At 42.0% G+C, this 20326-nt stretch overlaps 1 protein-coding gene across 1 annotated transcript in view; it reads left to right on the top strand.

Annotated features, from left to right (window-relative positions):
• Positions 1 to 18468, top strand: part of znrf2b (zinc and ring finger 2b) — a 53293-nt gene extending 34825 nt beyond the window's left edge. The window contains exons 3-5 of the mRNA XM_047362070.1: positions 13608 to 13713; positions 13971 to 14044; positions 16857 to 18468. Of these exons, the coding sequence (XP_047218026.1) occupies positions 13608 to 13713; positions 13971 to 14028 (164 nt within the window). The 3' untranslated portion in view covers positions 14029 to 14044; positions 16857 to 18468. The remainder of the gene's footprint in view (positions 1 to 13607; positions 13714 to 13970; positions 14045 to 16856) is intronic.
• The last annotated feature ends 1858 nt before the right edge of the window (positions 18469 to 20326 follow it).

The following is a 20326-nucleotide window of genomic DNA, read 5'->3' as shown; positions in this document are numbered from 1 at the left end:
GTGTTGTTCTGGAACTCTGACTGTCAAGTGTTCATCAGAGAAACAGTCTGTGGCGGTTGGTTTTAGCAGACAGCGCTCTGTAGCGCCACCTGAAGGTAGAAGCCTAAACAGTTTGTGTGCAGGGTCTGTGGGGTCTGCAGAGATTTTAGCTGCCCTTTTCCAGACCCTAGACCTGCATAAGTCCTAGATAGAGGGACGGTCAGCCCTGATGATTCTCTCTGCAGACCGATTGTTTGTTGCAGTCTGGACCTGTCCTGTTTTGTGGATGAGCCAAACCACACTGAGATGGACGAAGACAGGACAGACTGAATTATGACAGTGTAGGAGATGACCAGCAGATCCTGTGGAAGGTTGTAGTTCTTTAGTTGCCTCAGGAAGTACAGTCTCTGCTGGGCCTTCTTCAGAACATTGTCTATGTGTGAGGACCATCTCAGATCTCAAGAAATGGTGGTTCCTATGAGCCGAAAGTGGTCCGCAGCAGACAGTGTTGTTGAGGATAGTGTGGGGGTGGTGTTCTCCAAATGTCCATCATCATCTCCACAGTCTTGAGTGTGTTAAGTTCTAGGTGGCTCTGACCACACCAGTGTACCAGCTGATCCACCTCCTCTCTGTATGCACTTGTTGAAGATCTCAGTGAAGATGGGTGCCAGTTGGTTGACGCAGGCTTTCAGGCATGATGGGGAGACATTATCAGGTCCTGAGCCCTTCTTTGTTTTCAGATGCTGAAAAAGCCTATTTACATCTTCCTCTGAGATCCTTAGTGCAGGCAGGGGTCTGAAGGTAGTTGGGTGGTTGGTGTATGGCAAGACTCTGTGTCTTAATGGGATGTGGAGGAGTTGGGTTGAGGTGTGAACTGCTGCTTTTCAAACCTGCAGTAGAAACGATTAAATTGATTTGCCAGGCGAGGATTCTGCTCAGGGTTGGGGGAAAGGGCTCCTGTAGGCAGTCAGGTTTTTCAAACCATTCCAAACAGCGAAGCATCTCCATGTGTGAAGCTTTCTTTAGCTTTTCATTGTAGCTTCTCTTCGCTGCTTTGATCTCTTTAGACAGTTCGTTCCTGGCCTGCTTATACAGGTCCCGGTCCCCACTGCTGTGTGCTTCATCTTTTTCCCTGTGCAGCGGCCTCAGTCGAGAAGTGAACCAAGGTTTATTGTTACTGCATGTGCAGAAGGTCTTGGTCTGCATACACATGTCCTCACAGAAACTGATGTATGATGTCACCACATCAGTAAGTTGGTTTAAATCAGTGGCAGAAGTTTCAAAAACAGTCGAATCTGTGCAGTCAAAGCAGGCCTGTAACATCAGTCCACTTCTTAACAGTCTGAACCACGGGTTTGGAAGCTTTTAATTTCTGCCTGTGGGTTGGGATGAGGTGGACCAGAGAGTGGTCAGAAAGGAGTCCTGGTGAGTTGTACAGCAGAGTGTTTCTATCCCATGTGGGAGACTTAATGTTCTGTCTGTATTTGGGAAGTTCATTGGAGAGGTTTGCACTGTTACAATCCCCAAGAACAATGATGAGAGAGTCTGGATGTTTTTTCTTCACGTCTGTTATCAGCTTAGCCAGTTGTTTTTCAGCATCTGAAGTGGAGCCTTGAGGAGGTATGTAAGCGCCAACCAGTACAGACGAGGAGAACTGTCTTGGTGAATAAAATGGTTTATGACAAATAACTCCAGCACAGGACTACATGTCTTCTTCAACACTTTGATATCTCTAGGATTTAAATGACATGTCCTGGTCAAAAGAACACCAAGGTTTTTTTTTTATTACCGGTGGTAAATTTAATGCCATCCACATCAGTTGATTGATTATTCAGTTTCTTTTTCAAAGACTGTGGTCCAAAGATGACAACTTCTGTCTTGTCTGAATTTAGAAGCAGAAAATTTAAAGTCGTCCAGGTTTGTATGTCTTCAAGACAAGCTTGTAGTCTATCTAACTGGTTGGGCTCATCAGGATTTAAGGATAAATAAAGCTGAGTATTATTCAACTACATGTAACATTTGGTGCTCTTTGGTGGTTGGGATATCCCTGCCTTACTTTCACTGACGTCTGCTTGCATCTGCCACAACGCCTCCGAGACAATATACTACAATACTGCACTACTACAGTGCTAATCATTAAAACTATTGACCATTTCATCTTGGAAACTGCCGAAGACCACAGAACTGAAATGTGTATAATGTGCCTTTTAGACAAATTCCACCATTTCCCTGATTTTGTATATTGTCTACACATTCTAATCCTTCACAAACTAATATCATATCACCCACACCTAATTCCCTAATTTATTGTATAATCAGACTTTGCTTTGTACTGTTTTACTTCACTTTGCCTTCAAGGTATGCATTTATGTCAACAGACTATTGCTGAATGTATGTTGATAAAAGAAAAATATATATATATCATACACTTTATTGCCAAGAGTATCATAAAAAGTATTTTTTAAAAATCTGCTTTCACATATACATGAACTCAAGTGACATCCCATTCTTAATCCATAGAGTTAATGTCTGCCCACTCTTCAAAACTACAACAACTTCAACTCTTCTAGGAAGATTCCACAAGGTTTAGGAGTATGTTTATTTGAATATTTGACTATTCTTCCAGGAGATCATGTGTGAGTTCAGACAATGATGTTGGACGAGAAGCCCTGGCTCATAGTGTAATGCTAATTCATCCCAAAAATGTTCTTAGGTTGAGATCAGTAAGGTTTCTGCACACCAACCTCCCTCATCCATGTCTTTATGGACCTTGCTTTGGGCACTGGTGAGCAGTCACGTTGGAACAGGAAGGGAGCATCCCAAGAGTGTTCCCACAGAGTCAGGACCATGATGTTGTCCAAAATGCCTTGGTATGATGCAGCATTAAGAGTTCCTTTCACTGGAGCTAACCAAACCTTAGACATGACATCAACTGTCAGACTTAGACTCATCTACTGGTTTGTCAGACAGAGAAATGTTTCCCCCTATAATAACTGTGAGGTTTGCTAAAGATCATGATCATAAATGAATTTTAATGACAATTGATGACACTGATCAGATGTTTTTGATAGAGAGACAGGTTGGTTTTACCTCTGAAGTGGCTGATAGGTCATTACACTCTCCTACAGCAGTTCAACATCAATCTACCGACAGCATGACATCACTGTAAAGCTGCTGTAGTCTAAACCAGAAGAGTTGTTTTACTGAAACAGGACAGACCAGCATAATGTATCAGCTAATAACACCCTTCTTCCACCAACAGGTTTTAATGTTCAGAAAGCCACTGAGTGTGTGAGAAAATGATGCGCTCCAAGATCTTCGATTATATAACAACATGCTCCTTTTCCAATCTGCTTCCCAGTGAAATCTTGTGTAATCTGCCTGTAATGTTTCCAAAAGCAGAGACTAATGCTGCGTTTGCCTGAGGGCAGCTTCTCTTTGTGTTTATGTTCTTAAGGACAGCAGAGGCATAGTTAACGTGCCCTGCAGACCATTCTCATTACCCTGCTCTCTTCTTTGGGTTTGGTTACTCCTTCATGTTTTGTTCAACATGAATATGAGCTTGTAAATGTTAAACAGAAACGTCCTGCATGGATGATTAGCATTTTTGTACTAACCAGGTGAAGTGTTTCTGTCTAGAGAGCAAATATCACTGGAGACGCTTAACAAAAAAGTCTTGAAAGCGTTCAGATGAAACATGTAGCGTGTTAATGCAACTTCTTTCTTTCTGAAACTGTAATATTTCCAGAGGCTGATGACATTTCAGCTCCGAGACATTTTCTCTCTGTTTCTCTTTGAGCTGATCACTTTCAGGGCAGTTGAGTTCCTGTTTGAAAAAAAAGGGTTTCCTGTTCAGCTGACACAGATTCCTCCCCCTCTTCCTGTTACTCAGTCATGTGATAATCATGGTGTTGATAGATTTCTTCTGTACGGAGGACGGAGGTGACAAAGCAGCCTTGAGAGGGCAGACAGCTGCTGTTCCCTATTATGGCTTGTCCATCAAAGAGGTTCCAGTTCTGAACCAGTGCTGATGCTAGAGCTAGTTTTTAACTGGTTCTGTAAAAGAACCGGTTTGCTTTCCCAAAGCCCAAGAGGCAAATCAGAACCTCGCTTTCAGTGTCTCATTCTTTCATTGTTTGGTCCTCCCTGGTTTTTCTGTGTTTTAGTGAAGGATCATATTTGATAGGAGACAACTGAACCAAATATAATACTATTTATTCCAGTTAATCCCAGACGCTCTACAATACACACCTTCATTTATTAACAGTGTTTTAAAGAACCATTGCTCCTGATCAACTGATCTCTGATCTGCACCAGCAGTTGGAAATCGGGAGTTAAACAGTTTTTAGAGCAAGATTTATTAAACCACCTGAAGCTACTAATAGACCAACAGAGTTAAACCCAGATGGAACTAATGTCTATAGGTTCAGGGGGAAATAATCTGCTGGATGCGGCACATTGACCTACTTAAGCTCTGACTGACGTTCAGAGACATTCAGCTTCTCTGGTTCTGATGCTGATAAGACATCTTATTGTCATTAAGCTCGGTGGTTTTACAGCGTTTCTGATTTAAATTTTATCGACCAGAAACATAACTAAAGTCTAGAGTTTTAAACATGGCAGTCACTGCTTTTTGATTGGCTGCCGATCCCCAGGAGCGTGCCCCTAACTCCTGATGAAAATGGTTCTACCCTCTGGTCCAGCAGCAAACTGGTGCTGGGTCAGCACCAGTTTTAAGGGTCAGAGTGAGAGTTTGACTCAGTGGTAACAATAAAGAACTTACAGCAGTAAGGTTTCCTCTACCAGAGCAAACCTTACTGCTGTGGTCGAACATTTGGATACCTGTACATTGGAATTGTTCTTTGAGGAAAGTGCAAGGGACAATGCTAATGACCCTAGGTGAAATAACATCACCTGCATGGACCTGGCATCCACCAGGATGTACCTCCCTCAGGTGGTAAATGTGACGTATAACGAAAGAAACTACAGTTGACTGAATTTGCAAGAAGGTTTGAATAGAAAACATTGATTGGACTTGAATAGCTCATTTTCTAATTACTGTGAATTTCTTGGACGAAATAAAGCTGAATTTCATGTCTAATTAGCACATTTGTGTCCTTGGAACACAGCCAGTCTTTCACTATTCTTCTTACATCAGTGCTGTGAAAACATTTTTGGCTGCTATCAGATTTCTGCTTTTGCTTTTTTTTGTCCCACCTAAAGATTGTTAAACAAGTGTTAGTATTGGAACGAGATAATCTGAGTACATACAAAATACAATTTTCAAATGATAATTTCATACATTAAGGAAAATAAAGCTTTCCTCATTCAGGCCAGATTACTGGCAGACCAGAGAAGTAGGCTAAAAGATTTCAAACAGCAACACATCATGCCCCAATCTTAATCTTAATTCAAGAACGAAGTCAGTCTGGAAAGGGTTACAAAGCCATTTTTAATGCTTTGGGACTACAGAGAAACCAACATGGTGTGGTAGTGTGATGGTCTGTGACAGCTTCACTGCTTCGAGATCTGGACATTTTGTCATAATTAATGGAACCATAAACTCAGCTCTGAACCAGAAAATCTTCATGGGCAAAAACAGGAGGTTTTCAAGTGGCCAAGTCAAAACCCAGACATAAATCTGATTGAGGTGCTGTGGCATGACCATAAACAGACTGTTCTTGCTTAAAAACCCTCCAGTGTGGCTGAATTAAGTCAATTTTACAAAGCAGAGTGGGCCAGTATTCCCCCACAGTGATGTTAAAGACTCCAAAGTAGGAGATTCATTACCAGTCATCATGAACACCCGATGGCAGCTGTTGCTATTGAGTATTGAACAAGCAGTTATTGGGTTTTGGGGGAAATTACTTTTTGACACAAGTCCAGGTTGTTTTGAATAGATTTTTTTTTCTCTTTAATAAAGAGACTCATTATTTTAAAAATGCTCTTTGTATTTATTTAGACCATCTTTGTCTGATATTGACATTTTTTTGCATGTTCTGAAACATTTAAGTGAGACACAAAAAAACAAAAAGAGAGGATATCAACAAGGTGGTAAATACTTTTTCACAGTGTTGTTTAAGCTGTGTAGTTGCCACCTTCTGGATGTCCTCCTGATTGTTGGCTGTCAACAGCCGGTGTGAATCTCTAACATGTTGAAAGCAGAAACAGGAACTGACAAAGGTGCAAATTCCCCAGATCTCATGTCAACAAAAACTGCAGCTTGGACTCTCGAATGCTGTTTTCTGTTCACATACACATCCACAAACACACACACACACACACACACACACACACACACACGCACACACACACAAGAAGCACCCCTCTAGCCCCTAAATACTATATATCCGCTGGTGGTTCATAACAGACTCACGCAGCAGCTGTCATGTGAACCTAACACCAGAGATGTTTCCTGGCCTCATTTCTAACCTGCTCAGAAACACGCTCATGATGTGGTCAGGGCCTTGGGACACTTTCTATTAAAACAGCCATGATGCATAAAGTACAACCCAGAGGTCAGCTTGGTAGAGTAAAAGCTGCTATTTAAAGCATCTTCTCCTTGCTGATCTCTAACCTGACTGCTGAGGCTGGATTAGGTTCAAAGGTCAGCAGATTGGTGGTAGAACTGATGTTACCCATGTATTTCAGGAGGCTCTAAAATAACAGGACTCGGTATTTTTAGACTGACTACAGATTTAATGGCACATTCAACCTTGGTCCATACTTAAAAAAGCTTCAGTATCTTAGTGAGACCTTTTAAAGATTCAAAGATGCTTTATCGTCATTGAATGTATGACAGTAAATTTTCAGTGAGCCTCCTTAAAGAACGCCATGCATTCACATAAATAGAATTAAAACAGATAAGAACATATGAAGAGGTATAAAAACAGGTAAGATAAAAACAGGTTAAGACTATAAGCACAATATAAAATGACTTGTCAATTATGACCTGTTCTAAAGTCACTGTTGCATTCAGTTTCTAGAGATACTGGTTAAGTGATTCAGGACGGGTGGGCAGGGGGAGGCAGACTGCAGTTCAGTGATGGCTGTTGGATAAAATCTGCTCCTGAGTCTGGCGGTATGTGTCTTTAGAGAACTGTACCATCTGCCGGAGGGTAGCAGAGTGAACAAATGGTAATGGGGTGAGTTAGGTCACATTGCTGGTCCTATTGCGACATTGAGATAGGTTAATGTGCTCCAGAGGGGTTGCAGCAGTATCGCCAGTAATATGTACACTAGTGGATTTTTGGACAAATAATGAACAAAAATCCTGCCTTTAAAGAAGCTTTAGAGTTCTCTTCATTCTCAGCCCCCCTCAACAGATGTCCTACATTACTGGTGTCTGGACTCTGGCTTGGCCACTTGATGTACTTTCTGTAATTCTTCTTTAGCCACTCCTTGTTGATGAACTTTAGGAAATTGTTATTCTGAAAAAACTGATCGATGACCCATCATCAGTGCTGTAGCCGAGGAAGACATGAAACATGACCCTGTCTGTTGGCCTGATGACCTGATGTTATCCTGTATCATCAGCAGGAAATCAACCCCAAACATAACCCTTTTACCTTTGTGCTCAACTGTGGGGACAGTGGTCTTCGGATCATACTTGGGTCTTTTTTCTAACAGCAGGCTGCGTTGGTCCTGATGAACTCAGTTATGGTCTTATCGGACTTGTGCTGATCATTTAGTTCAATTCAATTCAGTTTTATTCATATAGCGCCAATTCACAACACATGTCGTCTCGAGGGACTTTACAAGTCAATTCAATCGAATCATACAGATTTCAAGTCAGGTACAGTGCCTTGCGAAGGTATTCGGCCCCCTTGAACTGGTCAACCTCTTGCCACATTTCAGGCTTCAAACATAAAGATATAAAATTCAAATTTTTTGTGAAGCATCAACAACAAGTGGGACACAATCGTGAAGTGGAATGAAATTTATTGGATGTGTCAACCTTTTTTAACAAATAAAACAGTGAAAAGTGGGGCGTGCAATATTATTCGGCCCCTTTACTTTCAGTGCAGCAAACTCACTCCAGAAGTTCAATGAGGATCTCTGAATGATCCAATGTTGTCCCAAATGACTGATGATGATAAATAGAATCGACCTGTGTGTAATCAAGTCTCCGTATAAATGCACCTGCTCTGTGATAGTCTCAGGGTTCTGTTCAAAGCACAGAGAGCATCATGAAGACCAAGGAACACACCAGGCAGGTCTGAGATACTGTTGTGGAGAAGTTTAAAGCCAGATTTGAATACAAAAAGATTTCCCAAGCTTTAAACATCCCAAGGAGCACTGTGCAAGCAATCGTATTGAAATAGAAGGAGTATCAGACCACTGCAAATCTACCAAGATCCGGCCGTCCCTCTAAACTTTCATCTCGAACAAGGAGAAGACTGATCAGAGATGCAGCCAAGAGGCCCATGATCACTCTGGATGAACTGCAGAGATCTACAGCTGAGGTGGGAGAGTTTGTCCATAGGACAACAATCAGTCGTACACTGCACAAATCTGGCCTTTATGGAAGAGTGGCAAGAAGAAAGCCATTTCTCAAAGATATCCATAAAAAGTCTCGTTTAAAGTTTGGAACAAGCCACCTGGGAGACACACCAAACATGTGGAAGAAGGTGCTCTGGTCAGATGAAACCAAAATCAAACTGTTTGGCCACAATGCAAAACAATATGTTTGGCGTAAAAGCAACACAGCTCATCACCCTGAACACACCATCCCCACTGTCAAACATGGTGGTGGCAGCATCATGGTTTGGGCCTGCTTTTCGTCAGCAGGGACAGGGAAGATGGTCAAAATTGATGGGAAGATTGATGGGGTCAAATACAGGACCATTCTGGAAGAAAACCTGTTGGAGTCTGCAAGAGACCTGAGACTGGGACGGAGATTTATCTTCCAACAAGACAATGATCCAAAACATAAAGCCAAATCTACAATGGAATGGTTCACAAATAAATGTATCCAGGTGATAGAATGGCCAAGTCAAAGTCCAGACCTAAATCCAATCGAGAATCTGTGGAAAGAGCTGAAGACTGCTGTTCACGAACGCTCTCCATCCAACCTCACTGAGCTTGAGTTGTTTTGCAAGGAAGAATGGGCAAGAATTTCAGCCTCTCGATGTGCAAAACTGATGGAGACATACCCCAAGCGACTTGCAGCTGTAATTGCGGCAAAGGATGGTGCTACAAAGTACTAAGGCAAGGGGGCCGAATAATATTGCACGCCCCACTTTTCAGTTTTTTATTTGTTAAACTAGTTTGACACATCCAATAAATTTCATTCAACTTCACGATTGTGTCCCACTTGTTGCTGATTCTTCACAAAAAATTAGAATTTTATATCTTTATGTTTGAAGCCTGAAATGTGGCAAGAGGTTGAAAAATTCAAGGGGGCCGAATACTTTTGCAAGGCACTGTACATTCCAATTAATCCTAACCATCGTCCTGCGCAGTCAGATTCAGTTTATTATTCAAATTGTTTAAAAATTGTTATTATCTAAGAAAACCCAGCAGATTGCATCGAGGCAGAGACTTGTAGCAGTTACTCCTAATGGATGAGCATGTAGAGACAGTGGAGAGGAAAAACTCCCTTTTAACAGGAAGAAACCTCCAGCAGAACCAGAACCAGGCTCAATGTGAGCGGCCATGTGCACGACCGACTGGGGGTTTGAGAGAACAGAGAAGAGACACAAAAAGGACACAGAAGCACTGATCCAGGAGTACTTTCTATGGGAAGGAAAAGTAAATGTTAATGGATGTAGCTCCTTTAGTCATTTCATCTAGGAAGAAAAAACAGATAAACTCTGAGCCAGTTTTCAAGTTTAGAGTATGAGAGAGAGCACATACAGTTAGTTACGGTAAAAGCTCAGTCAGTAGCTATGTTTAGGAGAAAAATAGGGTTAAACACTGAAAGACAGTGCCATTAAGATGCTCAATGGCAAGGTTAAAACAGGCCTTTAACAGCAGTAAGCAAGGTTTCAATCCATGATGGAGTTGTGGGTTTACCAGTGCTGTTCTTGGTGACTCTGGTCCTAAGTGCCTACAGAACATTAACAAGTTCCGTGTGTTCTATTTTGGACTGATCCCTCACATTTCATATGATCATCAGTCTTGAATTTGACCCCTAAGCATGCTAACTGAGTCGTGTAGAGTCCAAGATTGATCTCTTCAGGTTTTGTTCAAGATTCTCTGAACAATGCATGATCTGAATTTGATGGGGCATCCACTCCTGGGCAACTAATTTTTGTCCCTAGATTGATAGACTTTTAACATGCCTGTATGACCCTTCTCAGATTGATGGCCTTTAAAAACTGATTGTTCAAGGTACTCTTTATGTTATGGCATTGAGTTAACACACACCTGTATGCTTCCAAAAGTCTTGCTATTATAGAGAACACTCCTGATGTTGATTTAACCAAATCCACAGGGTGGGCTTTGTTTTTCCTCATAGTTTTATGTATTCATTGGTTTAGTGCTGATAAAATGTTCGAATACAGTTTATTTGTCAAACATATTTTTTTCCTTTTATTAGACACATCAATCCAGTTCTGTTAGTAACCACATAAAAGAAAGATTTGGTTTGACTTTGCTTGGGTTCTGTGACTCGTCCATTCACAGCAGACTGTCCATGCATTAAAGTTGTTCTTGCCCTAAGCTGAGCTGGATGCCATGTGCTCCAGCCCATAATAACAAGCTTTTGCAAGCCTATGTGGGTTAATCCACAGTTACATAAGATCAGCCCTAATGACTCTCTGTGTTTTGCTGCAGGTGATGGGTTTAATGGTCCACATGCTTACTTCCACTTAAGAGCCAGACTAGTGCTATTCATAGTGGTAGGGGTTCACTGATTAGAACGCACAAGCCGGTAAATTAAACTGAGGGTGTTAACACATATATCAGAACATTTAAACCATCCTGGTAAATCGGTGAGGCCTTCACTGACCTTTGGGAAATACCAGCATCTGTGGGCAGTTAAAGCACACATAAAGAGTAAATAGCAGCAGGCAACATGCAGGTTGCTGTAGAGTATTGCACGTATTAAATGTACTGAACTATTGTGAATGTGACACCTGAAGATAAAGAAAATAAAGCTGCTTCAAATTATTTTGATCAGTTGTTTTACCAGTACCCAAACCATTTTGTCTGTTTTGCGGACACTCTAGAATTATCATTCAGCAGCAACAGCTAATCCATTATTTATGAACTAGTGAAATATGTGTTATTCTTAAGAACATGCCATGTAGTCATCTTAGATGTGAATGAATGATTCAGGTTGCCATCAGGCATGTCACCATGGCAATATGGGCTTAAAGCATGCTGTGGGTTTGTTCTGTAAATAGGAAGACAGAAGAAGCTGAGTACAGGATTACTTTAAGATTATTTATTTGCTAAAAACAGATTTAAAACCTGTTGCCCTAAATTGTTGCAAGATTGTTTTCTCACTAAAGTAGTTTTAACCCCTTGTAGACTGCATCTGGTCTTAAATACTGCCAAACTGGCGTAGGAATCCCACTAATGCCAGTTGATGCATGTTCCACACATACCAAGGGTCATGTTGGAAGCACTGACATTTTGCAGTCGGCTGTATGTCAATAATGCATATACAGGTCCTTCTCAAAATATTAGCATATTGTGATAAAGTTCATTATTTTCCATAATGTCATGATGAAAATTTAACATTAATATATTTTAGATTCATTGCACACTAACTGAAATATTTCAGGTCTTTTATTGTCTTAATATGGATGATTTTGGCATACAGCTCATGAAAACCCAAAATTCCTATCTCACAAAATTAGCATATCATTAAAAGGGTCTCTAAACGAGCTATGAACCTAATCATCTGAATCAACGAGTTAACTCTAAACACCTGCAAAAGATTCCTGAGGCCTTTAAAATTCCCAGCCTGGTTCATCACTCAAAACCCCAATCATGAGTAAGACTGCCGACCTGACTGCTGTCCAGAAGGCCACTATTGACACCCTCAAGCAAGAGGGTAAGACACAGAAAGAAATTTCTGAACGAATAGGCTGTTCCCAGAGTGCTGTATCAAGGCACCTCAGTGGGAAGTCTGTGGGAAGGAAAAAGTGTGTCAGAAAACGCTGCACAACGAGAAGAGGTGACCGGACCCTGAGGAAGATTGTGGAGAAGGGCCGATTCCAGACCTTGGGGGACCTGCGGAAGCAGTGGACTGAGTCTGGAGTAGAAATATCCAGAGCCACCGTGCACAGGCGTGTGCAGGAAATGGGCTACAGGTGCCGCATTCCCCAGGTCAAGCCACTTTTGAACCAGAAACAGCGGCAGAAGCGCCTGACCTGGGCTACAGAGAAGCAGCACTGGACTGTTGCTCAGTGGTTCAAAGTACGTTTTTCGGATGAAAGCAAATTCTGCATGTCATTCGGAAATCAAGGTGCCAGAGTCTGGAGGAAGACTGGGGAGAAGGAAATGCCAAAATGCCAGAAGTCCAGTGTCAAGTACCCACAGTCAGTGATGGTCTGGGGTGCCGTGTCAGCTGCTGGTGTTGGTCCACTGTGTTTTATCAAGGGCAGGGTCAATGCAGCTAGCTATCAGGAGATTTTGGAGCACTTCATGCTTCCATCTGCTGAAAAGCTTTATGGAGATGAACATTTCATTTTTCAGCACGACCTGGCACCTGCTCACAGTGCCAAAACCACTGGTAAATGGTTTACTGACCATGGTATCACTGTGCTCAATTGGCCTGCCAACTCTCCTGACCTGAACCCCATAGAGAATCTGTGGGATATTGTGAAGAGAACGTTGAGAGACTCAAGACCCAACACTCTGGATGAGCTAAAGGCCGCTATCGAAGCATCCTGGGCCTCCATAAGACCTCAGCAGTGCCACAGGCTGATTGCCTCCATGCCACGCCGCATTGAAGCAGTCATTTCTGCCAAAGGATTCCCGACCAAGTATTGAGTGCATAACTGTACATGATTATTTGAAGGTTGACGTTTTTTGTATTAAAAACACTTTTCTTTTATTGGTCGGATGAAATATGCTAATTTTGTGAGATAGGAATTTTGGGTTTTCATGAGCTGTATGCCAAAATCATCCGTATTAAGACAATAAAAGACCTGAAATATTTCAGTTAGTGTGCAATGAATCTAAAATATATGAATGTTAAATTTTCATCATTACATTATGGAAAATAATAAACTTTACCACAATATGCTAATATTTTGAGAAGGACCTGTACCTTATTTGCTATTTTTCATATTAGATACCCACATTTAATTATCCCACATGTGGTGCAGGGGAAAATGCTGTGCTTCCCGGTGAGGTAACCTACTCCCCCTGTTGGCAGCAAACAGGATGTGCCTTCTTTGCACAAGGGGGCGGAAACTCCTCACTGACTGCACATACAAAACATACAAGGGTCTCTCTAAGGATGAACCATTAGCAGTAAAACACTTAGAGGTCTCATCTTTTTCCTTCAATAGTTTTTGTTGCCTGGTTTAAAATGGTTTATTATGAAATAAACTGTCCCTTTTAATTCAGAAGGGTTCATCTCAGTTCATTGTGGATGCTAGGTTAGAAACAGTCTTCCACATTAGTCTTCCTCATGCTTGTGATGTTATGTGTGTGTTGGCCTCCAGAGGACGTCCTATCTAAGGATGCGGGAGAATGTGCAATCTGCCTGGAGGAGCTGCAGCAGGGAGACACCATCGCCCGCCTGCCCTGCCTCTGCATCTATCATAAAGGGTGGGAAATCTATGAGAAGTTTGTCTTTAGTCGTCACTGTTAAGACGAAAGTTCCCACACTCCTGATTAATTAATTCACTATGATTAAAGTAACAACATATTCTACTTTATTACACATCTGAAAATGTAAAAGTTTACATATGCATTCTGAATATGTGCAGAATCCCCCAACCACAGCTCACATAATGTTTTTTTGGCAACATTTGGTGCCACACTTGTTCTGAGTGAATGTTCATGCTGCTCTGATTTTGTTCCAGCTGCATCGATGAGTGGTTTGAGGTGAACAGATCATGCCCGGAACATCCGTCAGATTAAAGCTTCCTTTGCACAGGTAACATTCTTCCAGAAATGACAGGGTTGCACGTTTATTTATTTATTTTTTGACGCACTGACTGAACTTTGATCTTAAGGCGCGTCTTCGACGACGACTCCCTGAATGTTTTCCCCCTGGAATATTTTTTTCCCCAGAACTTACTCACCTATTATGGTCATATTTTTGAGTGTTTCCAATGTGGAGTACAGTGTGTCCACAGACACCGAGCAGTAACTCCTCCCACAGCAGCAGGATTGGCTGCTTTGTGTTCAGCTGCTGAGTGTGGGATAGAGGTTCCTGTCTGCAAAATAAAAGCTCTGATGTTCACTATCTATCTTCTACAGGGTCAATACAGGGGTTGGACAATGAAACTGAAACACCTGTCATTTTAGTGTGGGAGGTTTCATGGCTAACTTGGACCAGCCTGGTAGCCAGTCTTCATTGATTGCACATTGCACCAGTAAGAGCAGAGTATGAAGGTTCAATTAACAGGGTAAGAGCACAGTTTTGCTAAAAATATCGAAATGCACACAACATTATGGATGACATACCAGAGTTCAAAAGAGGACAAATTGTTGGTGCACGTCTTGCTGGCGCATCTGTGACCAAGACAGCAAGTCTTTGTGATGTATCAAGAGCCACGGTATCCAGGGTAATGTCAGCATACCACCAAGAAGGACGAACCACATCCAACAGGATTAACTGTGGACGCAAGAGGAAGCTGTCTGAAAGGGATGTTCAGGTGCTAACCCGGATTGTATCCAAAAAAACATAAAACCACGGCTGCCCAAATCACGACAGAATTAAATGTGTACCTCAACTCTCCTGTTTCCACCAGAACTGTCCGTCAGAAGCTCCACAGGGTCAATATACACGGCCGGGCTGCTATAGCCAAACCTTTGGTCACTCATGCCAATGCCAAACGTCAGTTTCAATGGTGCAAGGAGCGCAAATCTTGGGCTGTGGACAATGTGAAACATGTATTGTTCTCTGATGAGTCCACCTTTACTGTTTTCCCCAACATCCGGGAGAGTTACGGTGTGGAGAAGCCCTAAAGAAGCGTACCACCCAGACTGTTGCATGCCCTGAGTGAAGCATGGGTGTGGATCAGTGATGGTTTGGGCTGCCATATCATGGCATTCCCATGGCCCAATACTTGTGCTAGATGGGCGCGTCACTGCCAAGGACTACCGAACCATTCTTGAGGACCATGTGCATCAGGATGACAATGCACCAATACACACAGCAAGACTGGTGAAAGATTGGTTTGATGAACATGAAAGTGAAGTTGAACATCTCCCATGGTCTGCACAGTCACCAGATCTAAATATTATTGAGCCACTTTGGGGTGTTTTGGAGGAGCGAGTAAGGAAACGTTTTCCTCCACCAGTATCACGTAGTGACCTGGCCACTATCCTGCAAGAAGAATGGCTTAAAATCCCTCTGACCACTGTGCAGGACTTTTATATGTCATTCCCAAGACGAATTGACGCTGTATTGGCCGCAAAAGGAGGCCCTACATCATACTAATAAATTATTGTGTTCTAAAACCAGGTGTTTCAGTTTCATTGTCCAACCCCTGTAGTCTGTATAATAGTATATAGTCAGGTCCATAGCCAGACTGCACATCTGTTACAATGAAGACCAAAACCTAATTAAAATGGAAACATTTATTTTAAAAATAAGTGACTTGAATGTGACATGTATTTGTGTGAGCATACTTCTTACCTATGTACTCACATTCTCACCTGTCTCCCCTGACAGATCAAAAACAGACTGAAATTATTCTCCTGCCTTAGTCTGTCTTTATGCCTGAATTCATTTTAGATTTGACTCAATTAAATATTTTTCTAAAAGAACAGAAATATAAATAAAGTGTGCCTTATTAAGTAATACACATATTTAATAGTGAAACTGTAATTTTGTACTGTATTATTTGCAGTCAAATTTAGCCTGGATATTACTGTAATAACGTAACACATCTATCCGGGGTCAGCAGTAGTCTAAAGTGAATGACCTAAAGGTCAGTCAGTTTTTGTTTGTTTTGAACAGGGGGACATGGGTCTCAGCAACGCATCCTGGCTGGAGTGGATTGACAGCAGCCGTCTATTTATCCTCTCTTACCTTCATCACTTCTCTGTCTGAGCTTTGAAAGAAAGTTTGTGTGTGACAATTTTATGAACGGAAACATTAACTCTTGCGATGGAAACATCATTAGTCTGTCACAGCTGCTCACAAACAACACGCCAACACATACCAAACAACATAGTCAATGGGCGGTAACTATTCTAACTAAACTTAAACAGTGATATGAAGGGTGAAGACTAGTGAACTGTTATTTGGAGAAGAATGCAATTGAAGTAGAATATTTTTAGCAGGTTACCACTGTTACATCTCACCGTCAGCTGCATTCTTCTTCTTCTGGTCTTCTGGCCTCCTACAGTAACCTCGGTGTCCTCAATGGTAGCTACGGCCCTGTATATAGTCTATATAAGATATTAAGTGTGGTTGAATCGCAGCTTTTATTTTAATGAAGGGAGCCTTTCCCCCACACTCAGTCGACACTGCTGCAGTGGGAGGGGTCACCACTCAGTCTGGTTTTGGACTTCACCGTAGAAACACTCACTGAAACAACAGTCAGGGTAAATGAAAGGTGGGGTAGTGAGTTATGGGGGAAAATGTTCTTATAGTTGAACCAGATTTGTGGAAAAGGTTCCTGCAGTGGAATCCCACCTTCAAGCGTTGGACCTGAATGGTGCATCTGAGAACATGAGTGTGATCTGTCTGACTTGGTGTCTTTGTTTTGTTTCTTTGTGTCATTCTATCACAGGTAACCCACTCTGAGAGGGGTCTATAGAATGAAGCATGGATCCAGGAAGACTGTTGGACCTTGTGAACACTGTGATTGGCTTACCCATCCCGCCACTCCGAAACAGCCAACCCAATATTGTAGAACCACAGTATGCCAAATCTCTTTGGAGGAACTTTCAGGGATATAAACTTAAGTTTTTTATGTTTGATTTGCACATTTCTGCTGAGACTCCAAGTGAATGGACACATCTGCACCTCACAACTGAGGCCTGACGTTACATCAGGACAGGGGAGGAGGCGTCCTCAGGGGGCGCTGTTGTTGTTGTGGGTCAGCTCTTCGGTGGCCGGCTCACTTTAACTTCACCACCCTTCTCTCACCTCCTCTGTCAGCGTCAACTTCTCCCAGTGCCTTGTTGCAGTGATGCTCTGTATGAAGCAGGGTGGGACAGAAGCAACCAGTAGAGGCAGCTGGAGCTGCAGAAGCATCCCACTATAACTGCCACTGAAGCAGAAACGAGCATCGGCAGCTCTTCGCTAAATGGTGCCAATCTACTGTGAATACCTTCCATCAAACATCTCATCAGTGCTTTTTAATCCCCAACCATGAAGCAGGGCTCTCCAGGTGCAAAGCTGGATGTTACCAGCCTCAAGCCACTGCAGTCTGTTGGCAGCAGGATAAAAGCACAAAGCTCCATTATTCTTAGACTTCATTCTTTGTCATATGATATTTTTACAACAGCACTTCTCTGCATTCACAACAGGCTTCTCTATTGTGTTAATTTACAGATATTTTAATACACAGCTGTATTAAGATGAATAACACTGTGTTTGAAAGAGCAAGTAAAGCTTAAAATCCCCATAAAACCTTTGGAGCACCGCATAAAAAAATCTAGCTAATTTGTTTTCACAATACAGAAAGCGAGAGAAAAGGAACATTCAACCTTTTTCTTTACAAACTCCAACCTTTACTGTAGAAACTAGAAAATGCTTAAAGATTTATCTTCGCTGTAAGTCACTGAGCTAATGTTTCTGAGAACTGTTTCACATCCGTGCTGCATGGAGTGGACCTACTTTGGTCACCTGTGAACAGGTATTCCAGCCCAGGATTTCCTGGTTAGGTCTCAGAAACAGCATCACTAACCAGATCACTCACTGTTTTAGTAGATATTTTGTTGATAGAATCCTTTGACGTCACCTGACTGGTTTTCTATCAGATCAGGGAGTCCAGGGTTGGGGATGAGCACTCTGTCACAGAGGGTCTTGTTCAACACACCCATTTCAGGGCATTTCCTCTTCATCACAAAGCAGTATGAACCTCTTTAGGGCTTTTGATATGTTCAAACTGATCCATGATCCCTGGTATGTGAAACAGCTAACTGTGAGAAACATCTCCAAAGCATGATGCGTGCACCACCGTGCTTCACTGTACTGTGGCTTGCTTTTAGTATTTGGGGGTTGTCTGGAAAACTCTCTGTGGGCATTAGACCCCAAAAAGACCAATCTTACATCGGCCTATAAAATGCTCCTCCTTTTCTCTTTAGGCCAGCCAGTGGTCTTTGTTCACAGAATGAACTCTACACTCCTACTGTGTCAAACACGCCCTTTTGAAATAAAGATTCGTTTAACCAGAATTAGCAACATGCATGTCATTTTGGTTTTTTATTACTGTACTACCCAAACCAGGATCCTTTTTTGCCATGTAGAAATGTAATTTCTACCTAATACAGTGATAGATCTGGTTAGACAATCTGGACAGATCTACATCTTTCAATGATTCATACCTGATCTGGGTGCCTCAGATCAGGTATGAATAAAACTCTGTAGGGAATGAAGCACTTACCGAAGATGAATGAATAAACTTTTATTCAGATCACTTGGTAAATACTAAGACATTCGAAAAGAGAGCTTAAAAAGAAAAGATCACACTGTACAACATAAGCTGATGATATTATGTTATTCAGTGGGCATGGTTTCACTTTGAGTGTTAATAATGTGGCACATGGTAAAATGTTTTTTCATCTGGAAATAAACAGCTCTAGAGTTCAGCCTCTAGAACTGTCTGCAGTCACTAGACAGCTCCTCTCCTTCAGCAGTTGCCCCAGTGATGTGTCCTGTTAACCTGCAGACACAACAGGAGAAACTTTTAAAAGTTTTAGGGGACCATTTGTTTTTCTGTCTTTTATACATTCTTCTTTGTATTTTGTTTGGTCCACTCTTTTAAGAAACAGTGTGCAACAATTACATCTAGTGGTGGCTGACCAGACTCGAGGCATAAAACATTTTCCTTGTAAACATTACAATCATCCAAAGCCCCTTCTGTGCACCTGCACCCCCCAGAACCAACATGCTCCATACGTTGCTGAAAACAAATGACGGACATCATTATAATCACTGACATTTAAAACACATCTGACAGAAGACAAGGCGGAAATCTATCATAACTAAGTCTAATCTCTGCAAATGTCTGTGATGATTTCAGCCCACATGCTCAGGATGGAGCAGGTACTCCTGCAGCTGAAACCTCCATGTCTGATGGAACAGAGTTATGGAGACCTCTCAGTAGTGTGTACCTCAGCTGTAGCTGATTTTTCACAACCTTTACCAAACCGGACTTTCATGAAAGGCAGGTCTGCATTGTGCTTCTCAGGTAGTTTATTCTGACTGTTGCTAGATCTACGGTAACAACTATGGGCTGCTTCATACCCACCGAGGGAATCATCCCTTCCTTTGACTACCAGCGATTTAAAGTCATTTTCCATAATCCTGCTTGTAGCTGCTGTCAGGAAATATGGTTAGATGACTGCAATAAATAATATTTACCAGCAGGAGGTCACAGAGTTACTGCTGAGCTACTTCTGCTGCTTCATTGTATTTTAAAAACAAGTTGGTACACCTTGTGGTAGACGCAACACATTACAACGAGGTGCCAGTAAAAACAAAACACGCAGTCTTTTCTATTGAAGTACAAATACTGGAACAACTATTCAAATGGACCAGAGTCCCCGTTTTATTTTCCTTTCATGGGTTTAATATAATATCTAGGAAATCCCCCTCCCCCTTCATTTTTACTAAACTTCCAGAAAGAGTTAACACCCCTTCCATTTTTCCACATTTTGTTGGGTTACACTATTATTCTGAACTGATCTGAGTCTAGCTTTCTTCTTTACTCTACAGCAAACAGCCCAGTGACTTCATTGTCACTCAACTGCACATTCACAATGTAAATTTGAGGGAGATTTCATTGCAAGTTCCAGCAAGACTGTATAAAGTATGCACGGTGGCACAGTTGGTAGCACTGTTGCCTTGCAGCAAGAAGGTCCTGGGTTCGACTCCTGGCCGGGGGTCTTTCTGCATGGTGTTAGCATGTTCTCCCTGTGCATGTGTTCTCACCGGGTACTCCAGCTTCCTCCCACAGTCCAAAGACATACCTGTTAGGTTAATTGGTTACTCTAAATTGCCCTTAGGTGTGTGTGTGCATGGTTGTTTGTG

The sequence above is a fragment of the Girardinichthys multiradiatus genome, chromosome 3 (assembly GCF_021462225.1).
Source record: "Girardinichthys multiradiatus isolate DD_20200921_A chromosome 3, DD_fGirMul_XY1, whole genome shotgun sequence".
Taxonomy (NCBI): Eukaryota; Metazoa; Chordata; class Actinopteri; order Cyprinodontiformes; family Goodeidae; genus Girardinichthys; species Girardinichthys multiradiatus.
Note: the sequence above shows the minus strand (reverse complement) of the source record. Positions and strands in the feature narration are given on the sequence as shown.